At 37.9% G+C, this 17,856-nt stretch overlaps 1 protein-coding gene across 2 annotated transcripts in view; it reads right to left on the bottom strand.

Annotated features, from left to right (window-relative positions):
* Positions 1-17,856, bottom strand: part of RGS17 (regulator of G protein signaling 17) — a 36,398-nt gene that overhangs the window by 7,870 nt on the left and 10,672 nt on the right. The window contains exons 2-4 of one of the 2 annotated variants that reach the window (XM_053222076.1): positions 10,462-10,551; positions 7,885-8,119; positions 1,813-4,529 (exon numbers count right to left, since the gene is read on the bottom strand). In XM_053222076.1, the coding sequence (XP_053078051.1) occupies positions 4,317-4,529; positions 7,885-8,119; positions 10,462-10,551 (538 nt within the window). In that variant the 3' untranslated portion in view covers positions 1,813-4,316. Of the gene's footprint in view, positions 1-1,812; positions 4,530-7,884; positions 8,120-10,461; positions 10,552-17,856 lie in introns of those variants that run through there. The other variant, XM_015073672.3, reaches the window with a different exon arrangement.

The following is a 17,856-nucleotide window of genomic DNA, read 5'->3' as shown; positions in this document are numbered from 1 at the left end:
CTTGTCTCGTGACAAGTCTATACAAACCTTTTATAATGATATTTAAATGTTTTGTCCCAAGCATTTTGCAAAAGACTTTTTGGTCAGGCTTCTTTTCCCACCCACTCTTGGGATTAAGCCTGCGGTCTGAGATAGTCCTGGTGACTGAAGTAACTTATATTTCCATCTGGTGTCCTCAGATTCTTGAGGTCTATGGCCCATGTGAAATTGGGTTGATTGATACACCCCAAAAATGGTTGCTATGGGAGGATTTGTCAGGAAATGGTGATCCGGTATAATTTCGGTGGCATTACAGAAAAAAATTAGACATCTCTTGGCTGAACTATATTTATTGTCTTAAAGGAATTCTTAAAAAAAAAATGTTCTGGAAATGGATCATTTAGGTTTTATTCTCTGTGTTATTGCCTTCTAAGGTTATCATCAAGTACAGAGTAATAAAAAATAGATTTTTTTTCTAAGCTTTTGTTTAAAAATATTGTTGGTCTTTCTACTCAATAGTAATATGTTGACACTATTTAAACTGATCTTATACTGAAAAGTGGTGTTATGGTAAGGTGAAATCTTAACCAAATACACTCAACTGGTTTTGTAAATGTTTTTGCTCTTCCTTTCAAACTTAAGAACTTTTTGTTTCAATGGAGAGGGAAATATTAGTGATAAAGAAGATCATTTATTTCTTAAACAACAGCATAATTAAATATAGTTTGATTGCAGCTGGAAACATTAATCTTAAGACAGAGAAATAAAATACCTTGAATTATTAAAGGTCTTAAGTTTTCGTTGCATAGTTTTATTTTTTTGCAAACTGAAAACAGTAGTGAAAGATCATAGAGAAAGTAGTACCATACATTCGACATTTAGTAATCGGTAACAAAAACTCATTTGCTATTTCTATTTAAAAAATAAAATATTTACCTTGATATGTGCTTGTTTGGAAAGGTTGTCAGTCAAAAGAGGTGTAGAGAGGTCAAATAACAAGGATAAACCCCACAGGTATAACAATCTATAGTTTCATCTGGTGGCATCTTTGTGCTTCAGATTGTGGAACATCTATAATACAAGTTAGTGGAGGTGGATCCCAGCATGGGCCCGAGCCATAGTCACCCTAGGATTCAGGCACAACTGGATGGCTCGTGATCCCATCTACTCTGGGGTCCAAAGTCTAAGGGATTGAGGAGTTTCCTGTAAAGAACTCAACCTAAGGGAAGAGAAAGTTGAGTAGCACAAGACGAGAGCTACCCGAAGGCAATGGGAAGCCTTTTGTTACTCAGTCCTCACAGACTCATGTGTAGGTAGGGGAAGGAAGGGTGCAGTGCAGCAGTAATGGAGTTAAAAAGAACTACTCCTGTGGCTGGGGCACAAGACGGCACCTATGGACTTGGCGACATTCAACCAGCAGTTTTAGCTGAAACACTGGCAGTGTTGAGAGGTGGCAACTGCAGTTACAGAGGTTAGGTAACTTGGTGATAGGCCTGGGGGAACTTGGAGGCATTCGCTCGCACTGGGAGCAGGAGACAGGAAGAGGAAAAGCAAGTGGCTGGCAAACAGAAAAATGTCTGCTGGCAACTCCACAAATCAGTTGGGAGGAAAATGCCATGAGAGCTACAGGTTCAACAAGAGTGTGGAGGTAAAGCGGAGAGAGTTAAGACACAAATCTTGCTACTGTGGTCTGGGAAAACCTGGACCCAACTCAGTGATATATATATACCTGCTTAATCTTGCCAGATTTCCTACCCAGTGGAGGAGAGCATCGAGGCAGGTGAATATTGCCAGAAGATTGCATACTAACTTTTGACCCTGCCTTTCCATTCCAGACATCAAGATGCAATGGAAATTTTGACTCTGTGGAAGTTTTGGGCAGAATCATACTGAAAATGATGAATTTTCACTGAAGTCTTTTTCCCTTGCAGAGAGCCCACTTATTTCAATCAGGTTAATTCCTTGAACAGTTTTTTGGATATCATGATTAAGTTTTTTCCTCCATTTTTCCCCCCATTTTATTTTTAATTTTACCAAAGCTGCTTTATTTAGGATACTTTTCTAAGTAAAATTCTGATTTTTTTCTTTTTACCTTATAAATTCCTATTAAATTTTACCAGTGATAGCTTCTGCTACTGGAAATGTTCTTTTTAATTTTAACTAAATTTGGTTTTCTCATATCAAATTTTATAAAGAATATCTGTTTTCCCATCAGTTTTAATAAATTAATACCATGTGTACTTTTAGTCATATCATTTTGTGTTGACTGTTTCTACTGAAAATGGTTATAAGTTGCAAATAAGACTACTGGAATTTTGTTCTTGGAACAAAGATCATTGGTAGGATACAGTGTAAAAACCATATTCCTGGTAGGGCCCAAATGATAGGGAAGTTATCTTGCTTTTCTGGGGGAAAATTCAGGCATATGGTAATGGTTACTGTTTCTCATTCTGTCTCAAATTCTCTAGCTGGTTTATAGAAATCTACAGTAGTGTCATGAAGAAAATACTAAGCAATGGGACTACTAGTCAGCATATTACAGTTGAAAGGGCAACGCCTTTGGGATCAGAAGACCTTTGGGATCAGATAGATATAGTTCTGATGCCCTACAACAGTTGTTCCTCTCTTTGAGAGTCCATTTCTTTTGCTGTAAGATGGCGCCCTCTGTCCTAGGGGCTAAAGGATTCTTGTGAGACTCATTCAATTATGTATGTGAGACCATTTTGTCAATAACAAAATGTAAGCCCAATGTAAAGTGATATTAGTAATAATAATGATGGACCATATCATGACACTTTTTTGATCAGTGTCTTCAGACTTTGTATCAACTTGAATTTTACCTACTCAGAGTGACCTTACCTTACAACCCCTATTCTAAACTATACTATTGACCTCCACACCCATCATAATGTTTATTACAGTTTTTAATTACTTGCTTTTGACATGATTTGTCTGTCTTCCTAAAATGTAAGCTCCATAAATAGGACAGGCCAATGTTTTCCTCATTCACTAACATATTCCCAACATCTAGCCCAGTACCTGGCTCATAGGGAAAAGTTAAATACGTTCTGAATGATAATATTCATGCCCAAAGAAATGAATCTAGGAAAATACAAAATGAGTCCTGTTTAGAAAAACTAATTCACTGAAAAGTTCTAAATTCACATAATTTTGCTTGAAGAGGCATATACCTGCACACAGAGAAGCCACATATCTATCACATGTGCATCATTTTTAGATAATTTAGGAATTTAAATAGGTTTACTGCTTTTTTTCTCTCAGAGAGCAACTGGAAATTCAGGATGAAATCAGAAGCAGCAAATAACCCCTACCACTAGTCAGATGCCCGTGGGAGAGAGCCAGAAAGTCAGAGATTTAGCCAGTTTCTGAACTTTTTCTATGCCATTTTTCTACAAAATGAGGAAGATGAGGTCAGAGAGCACTGAAGTGAGTTGCTTAGTGTCACAAGGATGGTAAGTAGTAGCAGACCTGGATTACGGCCCAGGTTAAGGATAATGCCATCACTAAAGAGATTTGTAAAAAACTGATGGCACATAGTTTTCTTCAATTCAGATGTCTTACATGTGTTGACGATTTATAGTTATGTATTCACTCAATAGCTCAATGCTGTTTATGGTAGGTAATAGCTTTCAAATAGACTTTTAAAAAAAGATTTTATTTTTTGCGTAACCTTTACACCCAATATGGGGCTCAAACTCATAACCTCGAGATCAAGAGTTGCAGGTGTATCTACCAACTGAGCAAGCCAGGCACCCCAAATAGACTTTTTATTAAAGTTGTTTATTTTGCTGGGTTTGTCTTTTTGATGTTTAATAAATATAAGCTGCTATAAGTATCTGCAATCTGCAGCAAGGTTAATATTAAATTATTCCCTACTGCTCCCATTTATTTTTTCTTTGAGAATATCACATTAAAAATTTACTGTTGAAAAATGCTATTTACTCATTTTTTTAAATTTAAAATTTAGCCCTTTCCCCTCTTGAGATGTATGCTATACCAAGAAATGGGAGTTAAATTGTCTCCTGATTGCAAACATCTACTTAAAACATAATGCTCAAATCATTAAAATGCATAAAAATGTAATTTTTATTAAAATAAAAAATGTAATTTCAAGCACACTGGCTTAAGGAAAAAAAAAAATATATATATATATCCCCCCCACCGAAGAATGTAGATTTCTCTACATTTAACAAAGAGGAGCATGATAACTCAATCAAATTAAGGTTAAATGAGAGTCTAGTGAAGAAAAATGAGTTTCTAGTTAAGAATCGAATCCTAACAATTTTTAGTTATTTAGTCATTATTTTATAAATGATTCAAATATTCATGTTATTTAAGAATATTTTGAGGGGCGCTTGGGTGTAGCTCAGTTGGTTAAGCATCCGATTCAATTTCTGCTCAGGACATGATCTCGCGTGCCGTTCGTGAGATCGAGCCCGGCATTGAGCTCTGCGCTGATAGCATGGAGCCTGCTTGAGATTCTGTCTCCTCTGCTCCCTTCCCCCCTCACATGTGATGTCTCTCTCGCTCTCAAAATAAATAAAAAACATAGTTTGAATAAGTACAAACAGTTACAGAATTCCAGAGGTGGAACAGCCTGGTTATCTAGCCCCCAAATGGGAAATAGATCCCAACTCCAATTGGTCAGTTATGGCTGCTTTGAATATTGTGTTGAGGGGATTCTCAGGTTGAATCTGGCTTTAACAGTAAGAACCAGGATCGATTAGCCGTGTCATTTGGTGGAGAGAATGAAGTAGTGGTGTAAGAGCTTCCCAGCTGTCATTCTGGATTTGGTTTACTATTCTCTGTGTCCCTTTTTATCTTTATTTTTGTAAACAAATCAACTGATTAATGAATCATTGAAGTGAACTAATTTATCCCAGGCTGCACAATTAGGATGAAGCAGAGTCAGAACCAGAATCCCACGCACTTGAATGAGGAGTTCAGTGTCCTTACTGCTATATAGTCAGGGCTCCCTTGATGTGGCATGTGTTCTCTCCAGGGTTGGAAAACAAAACTCAAAGGGTGATAGCTCAGTATCATCAGTTATTAATGTATTGTGGCTGATTAGAGATTGAGAAGTTTTTGCACAGAAAGGTCAGTGAGACATAATAGTTTAGAAATGGCTCTGCAGTAGCTAGAAAGTGCACGTCATGCTCTAAGTGTATCAGTGACTCAGGTCATGGTTCAAGAATAAATATATCTATACCTTGGCTTGAAATATAACCTTTAAACAATTATCTTTTATAACTGCAAATACCTACTTTTGGTTTGTTTTTGCTGCTAAACAATGATCAAGTGTAATTATTATGTCGAGAGAAGAACAGTCTGTTGGCTAAACGAGGTACTGAACACTCTCCAATAATTTAGATCCTGTGTCAAGAGTCATTTAGAAGTCAACACATAAGTACCAAAATGATAAAAATTTGAATTTCGCTTCTGCCTTTCTGTGTAGTGTTTAGGGGATATTCAAGAGTGGGTAATGGCCCAAATATAGATAGACAAAGGAGAAAAAAATACATGGCTGTTATACTAAATATTAGTCCATGTAATTTAGGAAAATTATCTTGATCAGGAAATAATATTTTAATGACTTTTGTGAAACTCATATTTAAAATGAAGATATTAGGGTAAAACAAAATTCCATTATTTTTGAAAACAGAATGAAAACTGAATAGTTTATATGTGAGTAATCAACAACTAAGATAGCTTTAAACTATAGCCCAAAGAAGAATTAATTTTGTGAAAATTGTGTATTTTACAAAACTCCATTAATCAGTGACATCTGAAAATCAGGACTGTGAAGACAATGGGCAAGTGTTTCCTATAAAAATTAAAAGCTAGCCAATAGAGACTGTAAAGTAAAGGAATTACATGTACTTAATAACTGAGAATATTTTTTTCTACCAACATTATTTTAAAATAGAACACCATCGGGGGCGCCTGGGTGGGTGGCTCAGTCGGTTGAGCGTCTGACTTCGGCTCAGGTCATGATCTCACGGCTTGTGAGTTCGAGCCCCATGTTGGGCTCTGTGCTGACAGCTCGGAGCCTGGAGCCTGCTTTGGATTCTGTGTCTCCCTCTCTCTCAGCCCCTCCCCTGCTCGTGCTCTGTCTCTCTCTCTCTCTCAAAAATGAATAAATATTCAAAAAAATTTTAAACAAAAAATAGAACACCATCATAAATAGTGCAAATAATGAACCAGATAATCAAGACATTTAGCATTTTCAGATGATACATATTATATATTTTTGGGAAAGAAATGGGCTAGATAATCTTCCCAAACACTAATTACAGGCAAGAGAAGCACATTTTCAGGCACAATTGGATCCTTTGATATATCTGCCATGTAATGCAATATTAAAATAAAAATGAGAATGAAATTAATATGCTAATAAAATCCACATAGAACTGGTTAGATGCTGAGGTTCTAGATAGACCAGAAACCTGAAGAATGTACTTCTGGGATATAGAAGTATAATGGTGTTAGAACCACAATGTGGCATCAGTAATAAATGTACTGAGGCTACAGAAAAAATTCTCGCCACCTTGTTTCTCTGAATACTTTTTCTATGTTGATGCAGGAAATAAAGAAAAAAAGTAGGAAAATCTTTGTGTATCCAATTCCAGGTTCCTCATTTTGTAGAGACAATACTATTGGAGTAGTCTGGAATACCAACGGCAATTATAACCTAACTAACAAATTTTTAAAAACTGACTTAGGTATATACCTCATTAGAAGTGAAATGGTTTATACAGCACTCCAAACATAGAGATTATAAACTAGACACTGATTCATTTTATAGATTTCAAGGTGAGGAGTGGAAGGCAGGTGGGGGCCACATCCCAGGTTGGGTGAGGCATCGATAAGCACAATTTCTAGGGGACTCTATAAATGTCTGTGTGCACAGGAGAGGAGTGTGGAGCAGAAGGTACCCGGTCAGGATGTTTAAATGCACAGAGACAGAAAAGACAGAAGGTGGTGTGGAGAAAAGAAGGCCTTCTGGGAACCTCTCAATTCAAATGTGTACCTCGGAAGTCTGTCACCCCATACTCCTGAGGCCTGGCTACACTACTAACCCGTCCCTCATCAATCCCTCCCTGCTTTAAACTCTGGAAGCTGGAACATTTCTCAGGAGCAAATTGATTTTTTACAGAGTTAACGGAAAAGTGTTCATTTGGTTGCCTGAAATGTCCCCTCTATTAGGTACATTTTGGCAATGGCAAAACTAGGATAACTAGAATAAGTAAAAGAATTGCTATTACCATCTCTCCCCAAAGAATATTAAAGGGTCAAGGCCCATTCTTCAATTCTGCAACAATTCTATCATAAACATCAACAAACATGGCAGCTTTTGTTTTGTTTTGTTTTTACAGCTCCTATTACAGAAGTCTTCAAACTAGTATGCATGTGGAAAGCTTGTTAAAAGTCCAGATTCCTGGGCTCTATATCCAAAAATTCAGATTCAGTGGTCCTGGGTAGGCCTCGAGTATTTGCTTTTCAAACAAATGCTCCAGGTGATTCTCATACAGGAGATCTGGGGACCACACTTTGAGAAAGACTTCCCCACAGTAAACTCTTCTTTTCCACTTTAGCATAAGTCACTGTATAAAGCAAATTGTGTCTAACAGGCTTCCTAATGTTAGTTCTGAAAAGCAAGTAGCCTACCACACGATTCAGCCAGAGATAAATGATCAAAGCATAGAGGGGAAACCTAGTCTTCAAACCTATTCAGGTAGATTCTCAGAGTGGAATCTAAATTATGTGTCCAGGGAAGCCTTGGAGCCTGTCCACACCCCATGCATCACCCAACTTGGACAGAGGTCCCCTCGGGTTCATCCTTGGTTTTAGGAAGCCCACATCAATTATTTTCCGGATGTTTACCTCTTTTGGTGATAGTATAGAAATGTAATCTTCATATATCATTCTGGCCTTTTCTTCAATTACTTTTTTGTTCTGCTCTTTCTTTAAGTCTTCACACGCAAGCCAGAAAAGTAGGTTCTCTTCGCTGTATTCTGTTCGGAGAAACTCTCTGAAAAGGTTTCTTCCTGCTGGGGCCTTCATCATCTTGTCAAAATTTTGAGACCAGGACAACACTTCATCTGAAGTGGGGTTTTGGCTGCAAAGACAGAATTGGGCCATTATCAAAGGCAGCTTTGACCGAAGAATGCTTAGCCTAGGAAGATAGAAATTACTATTCACTTGCTGCCATCTAGTGCTCATTTCCCATCAGTTCGGCCTGGTCTGGGAATCACCCGCCAGGACCAGGCTAGTTATTTCTGGGTATTAAGAAAAATTCATTTAGGCACAAGTGTGTGTTAGGAAGCTAAGCATTCAAATAGCAAGGGGCAACACACACTATGCACATTATCATCATAAATTCCTAAGGAAGCCTGGAAATGTTCAAATCTTAATGCATTACAAATTGATAAAGACAGCCTATGTGTTACTTTGAAGGGCAAGTTGAACTTTTTGTTTGCATCTGATACAGATTTTAATTTTAAAAAGCCATAAGGTATAGTTTCTCTTTTCCTTTCTGGTAGCTACTTTTTCATTTGTCACTAAATCTAAAGTAAGAATGTATCGTGTGCACTAGTCACACATTTTCCTAAGCTTTAATAGTTACTCTATGAAATGTTATGAATGAATTATTACCATGAATGGAGTTATTAGAGTTAAAAAGGACAGGGCCTTTATAATGACACTGAGGGCTTTCTAGATATTTATATTCAAGTTTTCAGTGGCCGTGTTCATTCAGAAACCACCATTTATCACTCCTTTGGTATACATCAAAGAAATGGAAAGAAGCAGCTTGGGAGATTCTTATGGTTAACTTGATCCTGATCTTGCTTTCTTATCCATTGGTTTATTTAAGAATTTTCTAACCTCATAAAGTTAGAAATAGAACTACCCTAAGATCCAGCAATTGCACTACTAGGTATTTACCCAAAGAATACAAAAATACTAATTCAAAGGGATACATGCACCCTGATATTTATAGCAGGATTATCTACAATGGCCAAGTTATGGAAACAACCCAACTGTCCATCGCCTGAAGAACGGGTAAGGAAGATGCGGTGTGTGTGTATATATATATATAAAATGGAATATGACTCAGCCATATAAAGGATGAAATCTTGCCATTCTGCAATGACATGGACAGAGCTAGAGAGTATTATGCTAAGTGAAATAAGTCAGAGAAATATAAAAACGATATAATGCAACTCATAATATGGAATTTAAGAAACAAAACAAATGAGAAGGGGGGGGAACAGACAGGCAAACTAAGACACAGACTCTTAACTATGGAGAACGAATTGATGGTTACCAGAAGGAAGGTGGGTGGCAGGGGGATGGTTTAATTAGGTGGTGGGATTAAGGAATGAACTAATCATGATGGGCATTATATTGTATACCTGAAACTAATATTACACTATATGTTAACCAACTGGAATTTAAATAAAAACTTTAAGAAAAAAAAGAAAAAAAAAAGAATTTTCCAACCTGAAATAATTTGGTCAGAGAAGTACCTGCATTTTCTTTTTTCTTATTTTTTTCTGATCAAGTATTTTAAGTAGATTTGCTACTATTCCAAAATGTCTGAACTTCCTCTTTTATTTAAAAGAAATTTAAAGGTGGGGGCGCGCCTGGGTGGCTCAGTTGGTTGGGCATCCGACTTCGACTCAGGCCATGATCTCACAGTTCCTGGGTTTGAGCCCCGCGTCAGGCTCTGTGCTGACAGCTCAGAGCCTGGAGCCTGCTTTGGATTCTGTGTCTCTTTCTCTCTCTCTCTGACCCTCCTCCACTCATGCTTTGTGTCTCTCTCTCTCTCTCAAGAATAAATAAACATTAAAAAAAATTTTTTTTAATTTAAAGGTGTTAAAATTACCATGGAGCATCAACATTAAAATTTTCTAAGCAGAAAAAGAAAGCACCTATAATTATATGACTAATCTGCTTAGATTTTAATTTTATTCTGTAGATACTGCAATGAGAAGTTGATTCTCATTTTGGAGAAAATACTTGGTTAGAGTCTGTTCTGATGGAAATGGGACCAGGGACTAACTGGGTGCCCTTTCTGACCAACTTAGGTAGTTACATATGTTTTTGTGTCTGTTTTAGACTTTCCCCTGATAGAGAGAAAAACTTAGAAAAAATATTCGTAGAAAAGGCAGGTAAAGAATTAGGGCCAACGGGGGCTGTTGCACATTAATAATCATTACTTTTTGAAAGAGAAAGATAAACTGAGGCAGTGTGTTCACTGATAGCTTAACACTGATAATAGAAAAACCTGATTAAAAGCAATTACCATCACAAAATAAGATCTCCCAGGCTGAGATGGTGTGCATTCCACAAAACCATCTGGAGGAGTACCAGGACTCAAGAGCTCACACCTCAGCACTGAGTAGATGTGAACAGTGTACCAAAACAAGACACAATTACCAGGTGAACCCCACTCACCTTTCCTCTAGGACCTGGATGCTCTCCATTTTGGTGGTATGTGTGGGTCTTCCTGCATTTTCTCCTCTTTCTTCATTCCTAACAGTGAGGCTGCAAGGTAGTATAACACTTTAGTGTGTCTAGGGAAAACCAGTTAGTTAAAGAAAAGAAAAAAAAATTCCAGGAAAGGATTTTGCAGAAGAATTTTATCTTCAACAATGTGAGAATATATAAAGCACAAGAAGAGTGATACCATTTTGAAATGATGGGTGAGCCTATGTTGATGAAAGGAATCAAAATGATTTAATAAAATTTATTAATGATTTAATAAATTTATAATAATTTATAATAAATTTATAAATAAATTTTATAATAAATTTATAATAAATTTATAATAAATTTATAAATGATTTAACAAAATAATGAAGTAAATAATAATCTCAAAAATGGATTCTGTTCTACATTCTGACTTCATCCTTACATAATTTGAATTACTTAACATCTCTAAGGTACTCACGTGATTATATGCTTTAATATTCGATAGATATCATGATGTTACTCTTTGGAGTAACATCATTTTGACTTTTGCTTGGTTCTATTCCTAGTTTGTTTTCCATTTATTTTCCCCCACTGATAGCTAAAAATATAAAATGTTTCAGATTCTAAAACAAAATTTGCTAAAATCACATTGTCATTTTCTGCACCCCGGGTTTTCTGTCCCTGACACTGTCAATCCTCCATCCACTCAAGTTTGAACCACTGGGTTTGTATTTGACTTTGTCTTTGCCCTTTCCTCCCATTTAGTCAATCTTCAATGTCTTGGGAGGGACAGGGCAGTCACTCTGAGGGTTTGGGTCAGAGAGCACTGGGCCTCTGGGTCTCTGGGATGTCAATTTGAAAATATTGCAGGATTGCGGGAGCTAGGATAATCCCATGGGCTTTAGTAACCCAGAACAAGAGGATTCAGATAAACTGCAGCTAAGCAGCACTATAGGGTAGAACACTCAAGGTTCTCGGTGTAGACCAGACATAACAAGGGAGGTTATGGGTGATACTAAGAGGCAGGATGGTTGGGATGACTCAGTGTCCTCGGAAAGTCAACCCACTGAATTAAACTGATCCCTCTGTCTGAAACCCAGGAAGCCTCATGGGAGCCCGTTAGAGAGTAAAAGTTCAGACAACAGGTCTTTCATTTGTTCATACATTTATTCCACGAGGAGTAATGGGAACTATTATTTCCTAGTGCCTGTTATGTGCCAGGCACTGTCTTTGTCTCTTTGGTTTTATCGTCCCCATTTTATAGATGAGCAAAGTGAGCCACAGAACTGTCTCCTAGGTTGGCTCAACGTCGGACACTAAATATGTTGTATGGTTGGAATTTGAACCCAATTCCCACACACCTCTGTAATCCTTATTGAGTACCTATTAAAAACCATGCTCGGGATGCCTGCGTGGCTCAGTCGGTTAAGCGTTGTACTCTCACTCAGGTCATGATTAAGCATCCAACTTTGGCTCAGGTCATGGTCTCGCGGTTCGTGAGTTCAAGCCCCACATGGGGCTCTAAGCTGACAGCCCAGAGCCTGGAGCCTGCTTCAGATTCTGTGTCTCCCTCTCTCTCTGCCCCTCCCCCACTTGTGCTCGCTCTCGCTCTCTCTCAAAAATAAACATTTAAAAATTCTTTTAAAAAACATGCTTTCTGATAGGCACTGAGGCAATATACTACTTGTGTGAATGCAGAAAAGGGACACTAAATATGGTTGTGGTGGAAATAAGGAGGTTCGTGGGAGAAGGATTACAACAAACCGTTAGTCTTAATCTGGAAAGTCTGGTAACAGAAGTGGAGACATTGTCTCATTAATTCATTCATTCTGACCGGGCAAGGGTAAGGAAAGAGAGAATGTTGCAAAGGGCAGAATCTATGGCAGAGGGGCCAATGTGGAACTGAGAGAGACTAGATGGGAAGGGGAAAGCGGACTACCTGGAGAAAAGAGAATGCAGTGGGAACTGCAAAGGATTCTGGGGAGCAGAAACTAGAGCTGATTGTTACTTAAACACACAGCAAACTGACTAGTGCTCCGCAGGGAGGAAGCGGTTCCAGGGTGAGAACCCTCAAAGCCTTCAGTGTGGAGCAGCCATGGGGAAAACAGTGAGGTGGGAATCAGAGAGAGCGGCACAGTCATTTAGGTCTCTGCCTGTGGGATCTGTGAATGTGTCTGCAGCTTGAGGTAGCCTAGAACCCTCAGCCCTCCATGTGGCAACATGTGTAGGTCAGGGATGCATTTGAGAGGAGATCCATTAACTTCTCAAAGCATCTTTGAGGAGGAGTGCTTCTCTGGAATTTGACATATTTCTAGTAATTATGGGAAATTGGGTGGGAGGAGGTAGGAACACACTTGACAATATCCTGTGAAATTTCCTGGGAGAAATTCATGATGCCAAATATATAAAATATACAAGATTTTTGTAAATTCTAAAAAGACCATATTTAAATAGATTAATACTCATTCTGCCAAGCTTTACTGAGCTTATATGTGTATGCGTACACACAGCATAAACAGACCAGAAAATGAGCATGCTTTCACTGATTCAATAACCCACCTGAGAATGTATTTCTGTTACATTTCCACAGTGTCCCACAGAGTGTGCCACACAAATGCAGCTATACTTTACACAACATCTCAGGGGAAAAAAAAATGTTCTCCATGGTCTGTTTGCTGTAAGAGTAACAAATCTGGAATCTGCATGCATGACTCACAAGTTTCTGAACATGAATTCTGGCTCTTCTATCTGTTTCTGTGATATTTACAAACATCCCAAATGCCACCATATTAGAGTGATCATCCTGAAATATTGGGTTGTTTACATTTTTCATTTCTGCAGATGGTAAAATATGGACACACATTTGTACTAAAACTGCTTATAACAGATATTCAATAAGTGCTTAACTGTTCACCGTTTGCTCTGTTTCTTGATCTGATATCGGATACAACACTGCCCTGGAGAAAGAAACTGACATTTAGCAATTGTCAAGTGTCCTTTTAATTGACTTTGCTTTACAACCATTCTTAAAAAGTTGGCTTCAAAGTCCCAATTATCAAGAACCACTGATAATGCCACTTTATGATGAAGAGAAATGGATAAAATGATAAAGGAGCAGGTACTAGACTGTTTACCATCTATGCCTTAGGAATGACTAACGTCTGTCCTGACTTATTTGATCTTGCTCTAAGTAGCATAGTAGAGGGTTTTTTTTAAAGGTGATAAAGGACAGGAAATATTTGCTCTACATCAACATATATACATAGTACATGTGCTTGAGAAAAGCTCTAAAAGTAAATCAAGCTTAACAGTTGTGAGGGGTCATGTGGAGACATGTTTTTTTCACTTTGACAATGTTTGTAACACTCTTAACTAACATTTCAGCTTTTTAAACAACTAAAGCCATAAAGATAACAGAATGCATGTACAATGCTCACCGGGGGGGTCTTGGTCAAAGTTGAAATATTTTATAGAAGATAGTGCCAGTAATGTAGGCTAAGTATACTAAAATTAGCATTGAATTAAAAAAATTTTTTTAATGTTTATTTTTGAGAGAGACAGAGTGCAAGCAGAGGAGGGGAAGAGAGAGAGGGAGACACAGAATCCAAAGCAGGCTCCAGGCTCTGAGCTCTCAGCACAGAGACCGATGCAGGGCTGGAACTCATGATCCACAAGATCATGATCTGAGCGGAAGTCGGACACTTAACTGACTGAGCCACCCAGACACCCCACTAAAACAAGCATTTAAAATCCCATTAGAAATTTTCTAGAATGGTCATTTTTGAGAAGCGAGAAATACATGTGGTATATTTCAGAAAATAAGGATGTATACCTTCTTTGTGTGTGGGGTTTTTTTTTACAGGGGAGTTGGGCTAGTGGGGTGCAGAAAACATTACCAGCTGCCCATTATAGAGCCTACCTACTGATTCATCATCATGGATATGTGCAGGGCCTATTTTGGAAGACAGTCTACTTTTGTAAGAAAAACAATTGGTTCTTAGGGAGAGCCCTTGAAATGACTGCAAATAAGATGAAAACTTTGCAGTAGCCATGGTAACTCTAGGATAGAGGCTGATCACAAAACCACATATATTTACACAAAAACTCAACTGAGAAATCAATTTGATGCTTGAATTTAATTCACTATGACATCAAGGCTCAAGAAAGATCCAGTGTAATTGGTAACTGCAGATACTACTCAATATTTTAATATTCTTACATTAAATCCATTTTTCTTTTTTATTTAACAGCTTCTGCCTCACATTTGCCAGTGCAAAATGGAACCAATATCCTTTGGACTCTGAAAAAGAATTGGTAGGTTATTCTTTAAATGCTTCATTTTTTTTTTCTCTCTCTATAAAAATACCATGGTAAAATAATAGTACAGCTCTATTTGGGAATTAACAACAATTTATAAATATGTATGAGACAGCTGGTCCATGCAATGTTGCCTGGGTTGGAAATTCAAGGTGAATAAGACAGAGTCTCTGAAACTGAAAGGTTCTGACAGGTAAATAAGCATCACACAGCGCTGCAGTGAGAGCTAAAATAGTGGTATGCATCCACTGGTCCTTAGGTAGTTACAGTATCTGCACACTCCTGCAGGAGAGAATGGAGAGAGGCTTTGCAGAGGAGGTAATGATTAGACTGAGCTGACCAAAGAGCAGGTGTTTCAGAGGGAGACCTGGGCAAAGGGAATTAATTCCAAGCAGAGGGGGACTGTCACACCTGCGAGGCTGAGAGCTGTAAAAAAGTCATGATATGGATGAAGGGCCCAAATGGGCAGATTAGATGTTTCAGGGTGGGAGTGATAAATCAGAACAGGCAGTGAGGTGTGCTTATGGAATGGGGCAAGAAGGCAATGACGTGCTCTCTGAATGTAGACTATACCTCCTTTACAATGATTTTGGTTTTCCATGCTTTATTTTCCTTCACTCGTAATGGGGATAGGGTTAAGAGCCACTATACAAGGTTGTAGAGCAAAGACTAAAAACTTGAGACAAAAAGGCAAATTATCACACGTGCTTAATTATTAAATGGAAGGGCAAATTAGCTGCATATTAAAATGACAAACCCAAGTTTACCAAAGAGCTTTTAATTTCAACTTGAGGAAATAAAGCCTTATACTTTGCCATTATTGTAAAACACTTCCTCATACATGACCTGACTACTTCTTCCTCACAATAGTCCTGTAAGGTAAGCAGGGGATTTGTTATTAATCATTCCCATCTTATTTAAGAGCAAACAGTCCCCAGGGTTGATTTACACCATTCCCACGAGTAAGCCACATCAGGGCTGGCGTTGAACTCATGTCTTTTGACTTCTGGTCTCAGGTTCATCTTCACTATTCAATGACACTTCTCTTTATATAAAAGAATTAATTGTGGTATTTTTGCCTTTTTAGTTATTTACAAAGACTGTTTGCTCTTACGTGTTTGGAAAAGGTAAAACTCTTATCACAAACCAGTTAACTGAGTTCACACGCCTCCTCCATAAGCACCGTCCACCACTATCGGGCTGTCGGGGTTATTGCCCAGAGGGCTAAATATATGGTAGATACTGGCAGGAAGCAACTTCTCAATTCCCTGGAATTTGAGATTACCAGGAAGGAGTCGTTACAGAGCATTTTCACAGCAAAGCCTCCACGAGGAGAATCTCCATGAGGAGATTCCACTCATGACCGCGAACTAGGTTTGCTATTGCAAAGAGCCCCCTGGGGGTACACCTTGCTCACATCGGCAGAGAAACTTTGAGAAGGGAGTGCAGAGAGGAGAAGAGCAGTGATGCGTTGCTTAGAAAAGACAAGACACGGAAGAAAAAAAGGCCCCAGAAGGTGGGGAAAGCAACCATATGCCATGCCTAATTTCTCACATAGAAAAATCCAGTTAGAGTCAAACCCTTGACTTCAACCTTACCACTTTTATGTATACATTTTGATAAAACAAGTTGGTTTCTTGAATGGGTATGTGGGGATGGCAATGGTGGTTAAAAATTTGTGTCTGGCAATGTTATACAACAGTTGTCTAAAAAAACACCATTGCCTCTATAAATATCCCCCCTGCTTCTTATAATCATGTCTATAAATCCTATGACACATGAGAAATATAATCATGTGTCATAAAACAAGTATTTTATTTGGCTTAAGTTTTTCTTTCACAAACTTAAACCTCTCAAAGGTAAAATAATCAGCTGTTAAAAATCTGTCCACTAGATGGCTGTGTTGCCTTTATAAATGTAATTTTTAATCAAATCTGAATAAAAGAAAATGAAAAAAGTTTCTGGGAGTAATTACCCCTTATTTGGGAAAAAAAAAGGAGTTGATGGAGTTTTGATAATTATATATTTCTAAGGAATTGGAGAAGAGTCATTCAAGTTTTCTGGGAGTGAAATAATCAAACTTGAAGGGGATAAATTTAATCTCGGGAGGTGTGCATAATGGCACCATGTTTTCCCTTTCGGCATTTAGAAAACGTTCTGGATATTCCCCAGTCTTAAGTCATTTGACTTAGGAACACTTTAGTCTTAAAAAAAAAACAAAAAGGCAGGCATAATCCTATTAACATTATAGATATCCATCCCAATAAATTGTTTGAAACTCTAACGTCTCTTGCTGCAGTAATATGGAACTGAGGTCATACATTCCTGGAACAAATTAACGTGACAAGGTTTCTAACTAGCAACAGGCAGGAAATTTCTTTCTTTTTTTTTTTTTTTAATTTAATATTCTTTAAAGGAGCCATTGTGAGAGAAGACTCTCCGAACTATTTTATTTCAAGTTTGGGTTATATGTAAACAATCATTTCTTCTTTTGATGCATGGAAACTGAAGAGAAATCTCTTTATCTACTCATCCCCTCTCTCTTTGCTACCAATTTCTCACTATACATGCTTCTGTTTGAAAAATGGGTTTGAAAGATCCCCTTTTTCCTTTGGTATTAAATTTTTATTTCAAACTCCAAGCCAATTATTTTTAGGTTCATTGACACATCAGTTTGATTTAGAAGGCCAACTGCTGACAAGCTATTACATAGTTAAAATCTGGATCCATTACATAAAGTTTATGTTTAGCTTAAATAACCAAAGTTTCTTATTTGGTATAAACAGGTCTCTCCCCCCTCCCCCCCGCCTTAAAATTAAGAGAAGTACAGGACTGGGGCACCTGGGTAGGTCAGTAGGTTAAGCATCCAACTCTTGGTTTTGGCTCAGGTTGTGATCTCGCAGTTCATGATCAAGCCCCACATCAGGCTCTGTACTGGCAGCATGGACCCTGCTTGGAATTTTCTGTTTTCCTCTCTCTGTCCCTCCCCCACTCACACGGTCTCTGTCTCTCTTAAAATAAATAAATAAACTTCAAAAAAAAGGCACTTTCCTTTATAAA

This window comes from Acinonyx jubatus, chromosome B2 (genome assembly GCF_027475565.1).
Source record: "Acinonyx jubatus isolate Ajub_Pintada_27869175 chromosome B2, VMU_Ajub_asm_v1.0, whole genome shotgun sequence".
NCBI classification, from domain to species: Eukaryota; Metazoa; Chordata; class Mammalia; order Carnivora; family Felidae; genus Acinonyx; species Acinonyx jubatus.
This window is presented reverse-complemented; position numbering and strand designations above follow the sequence as displayed.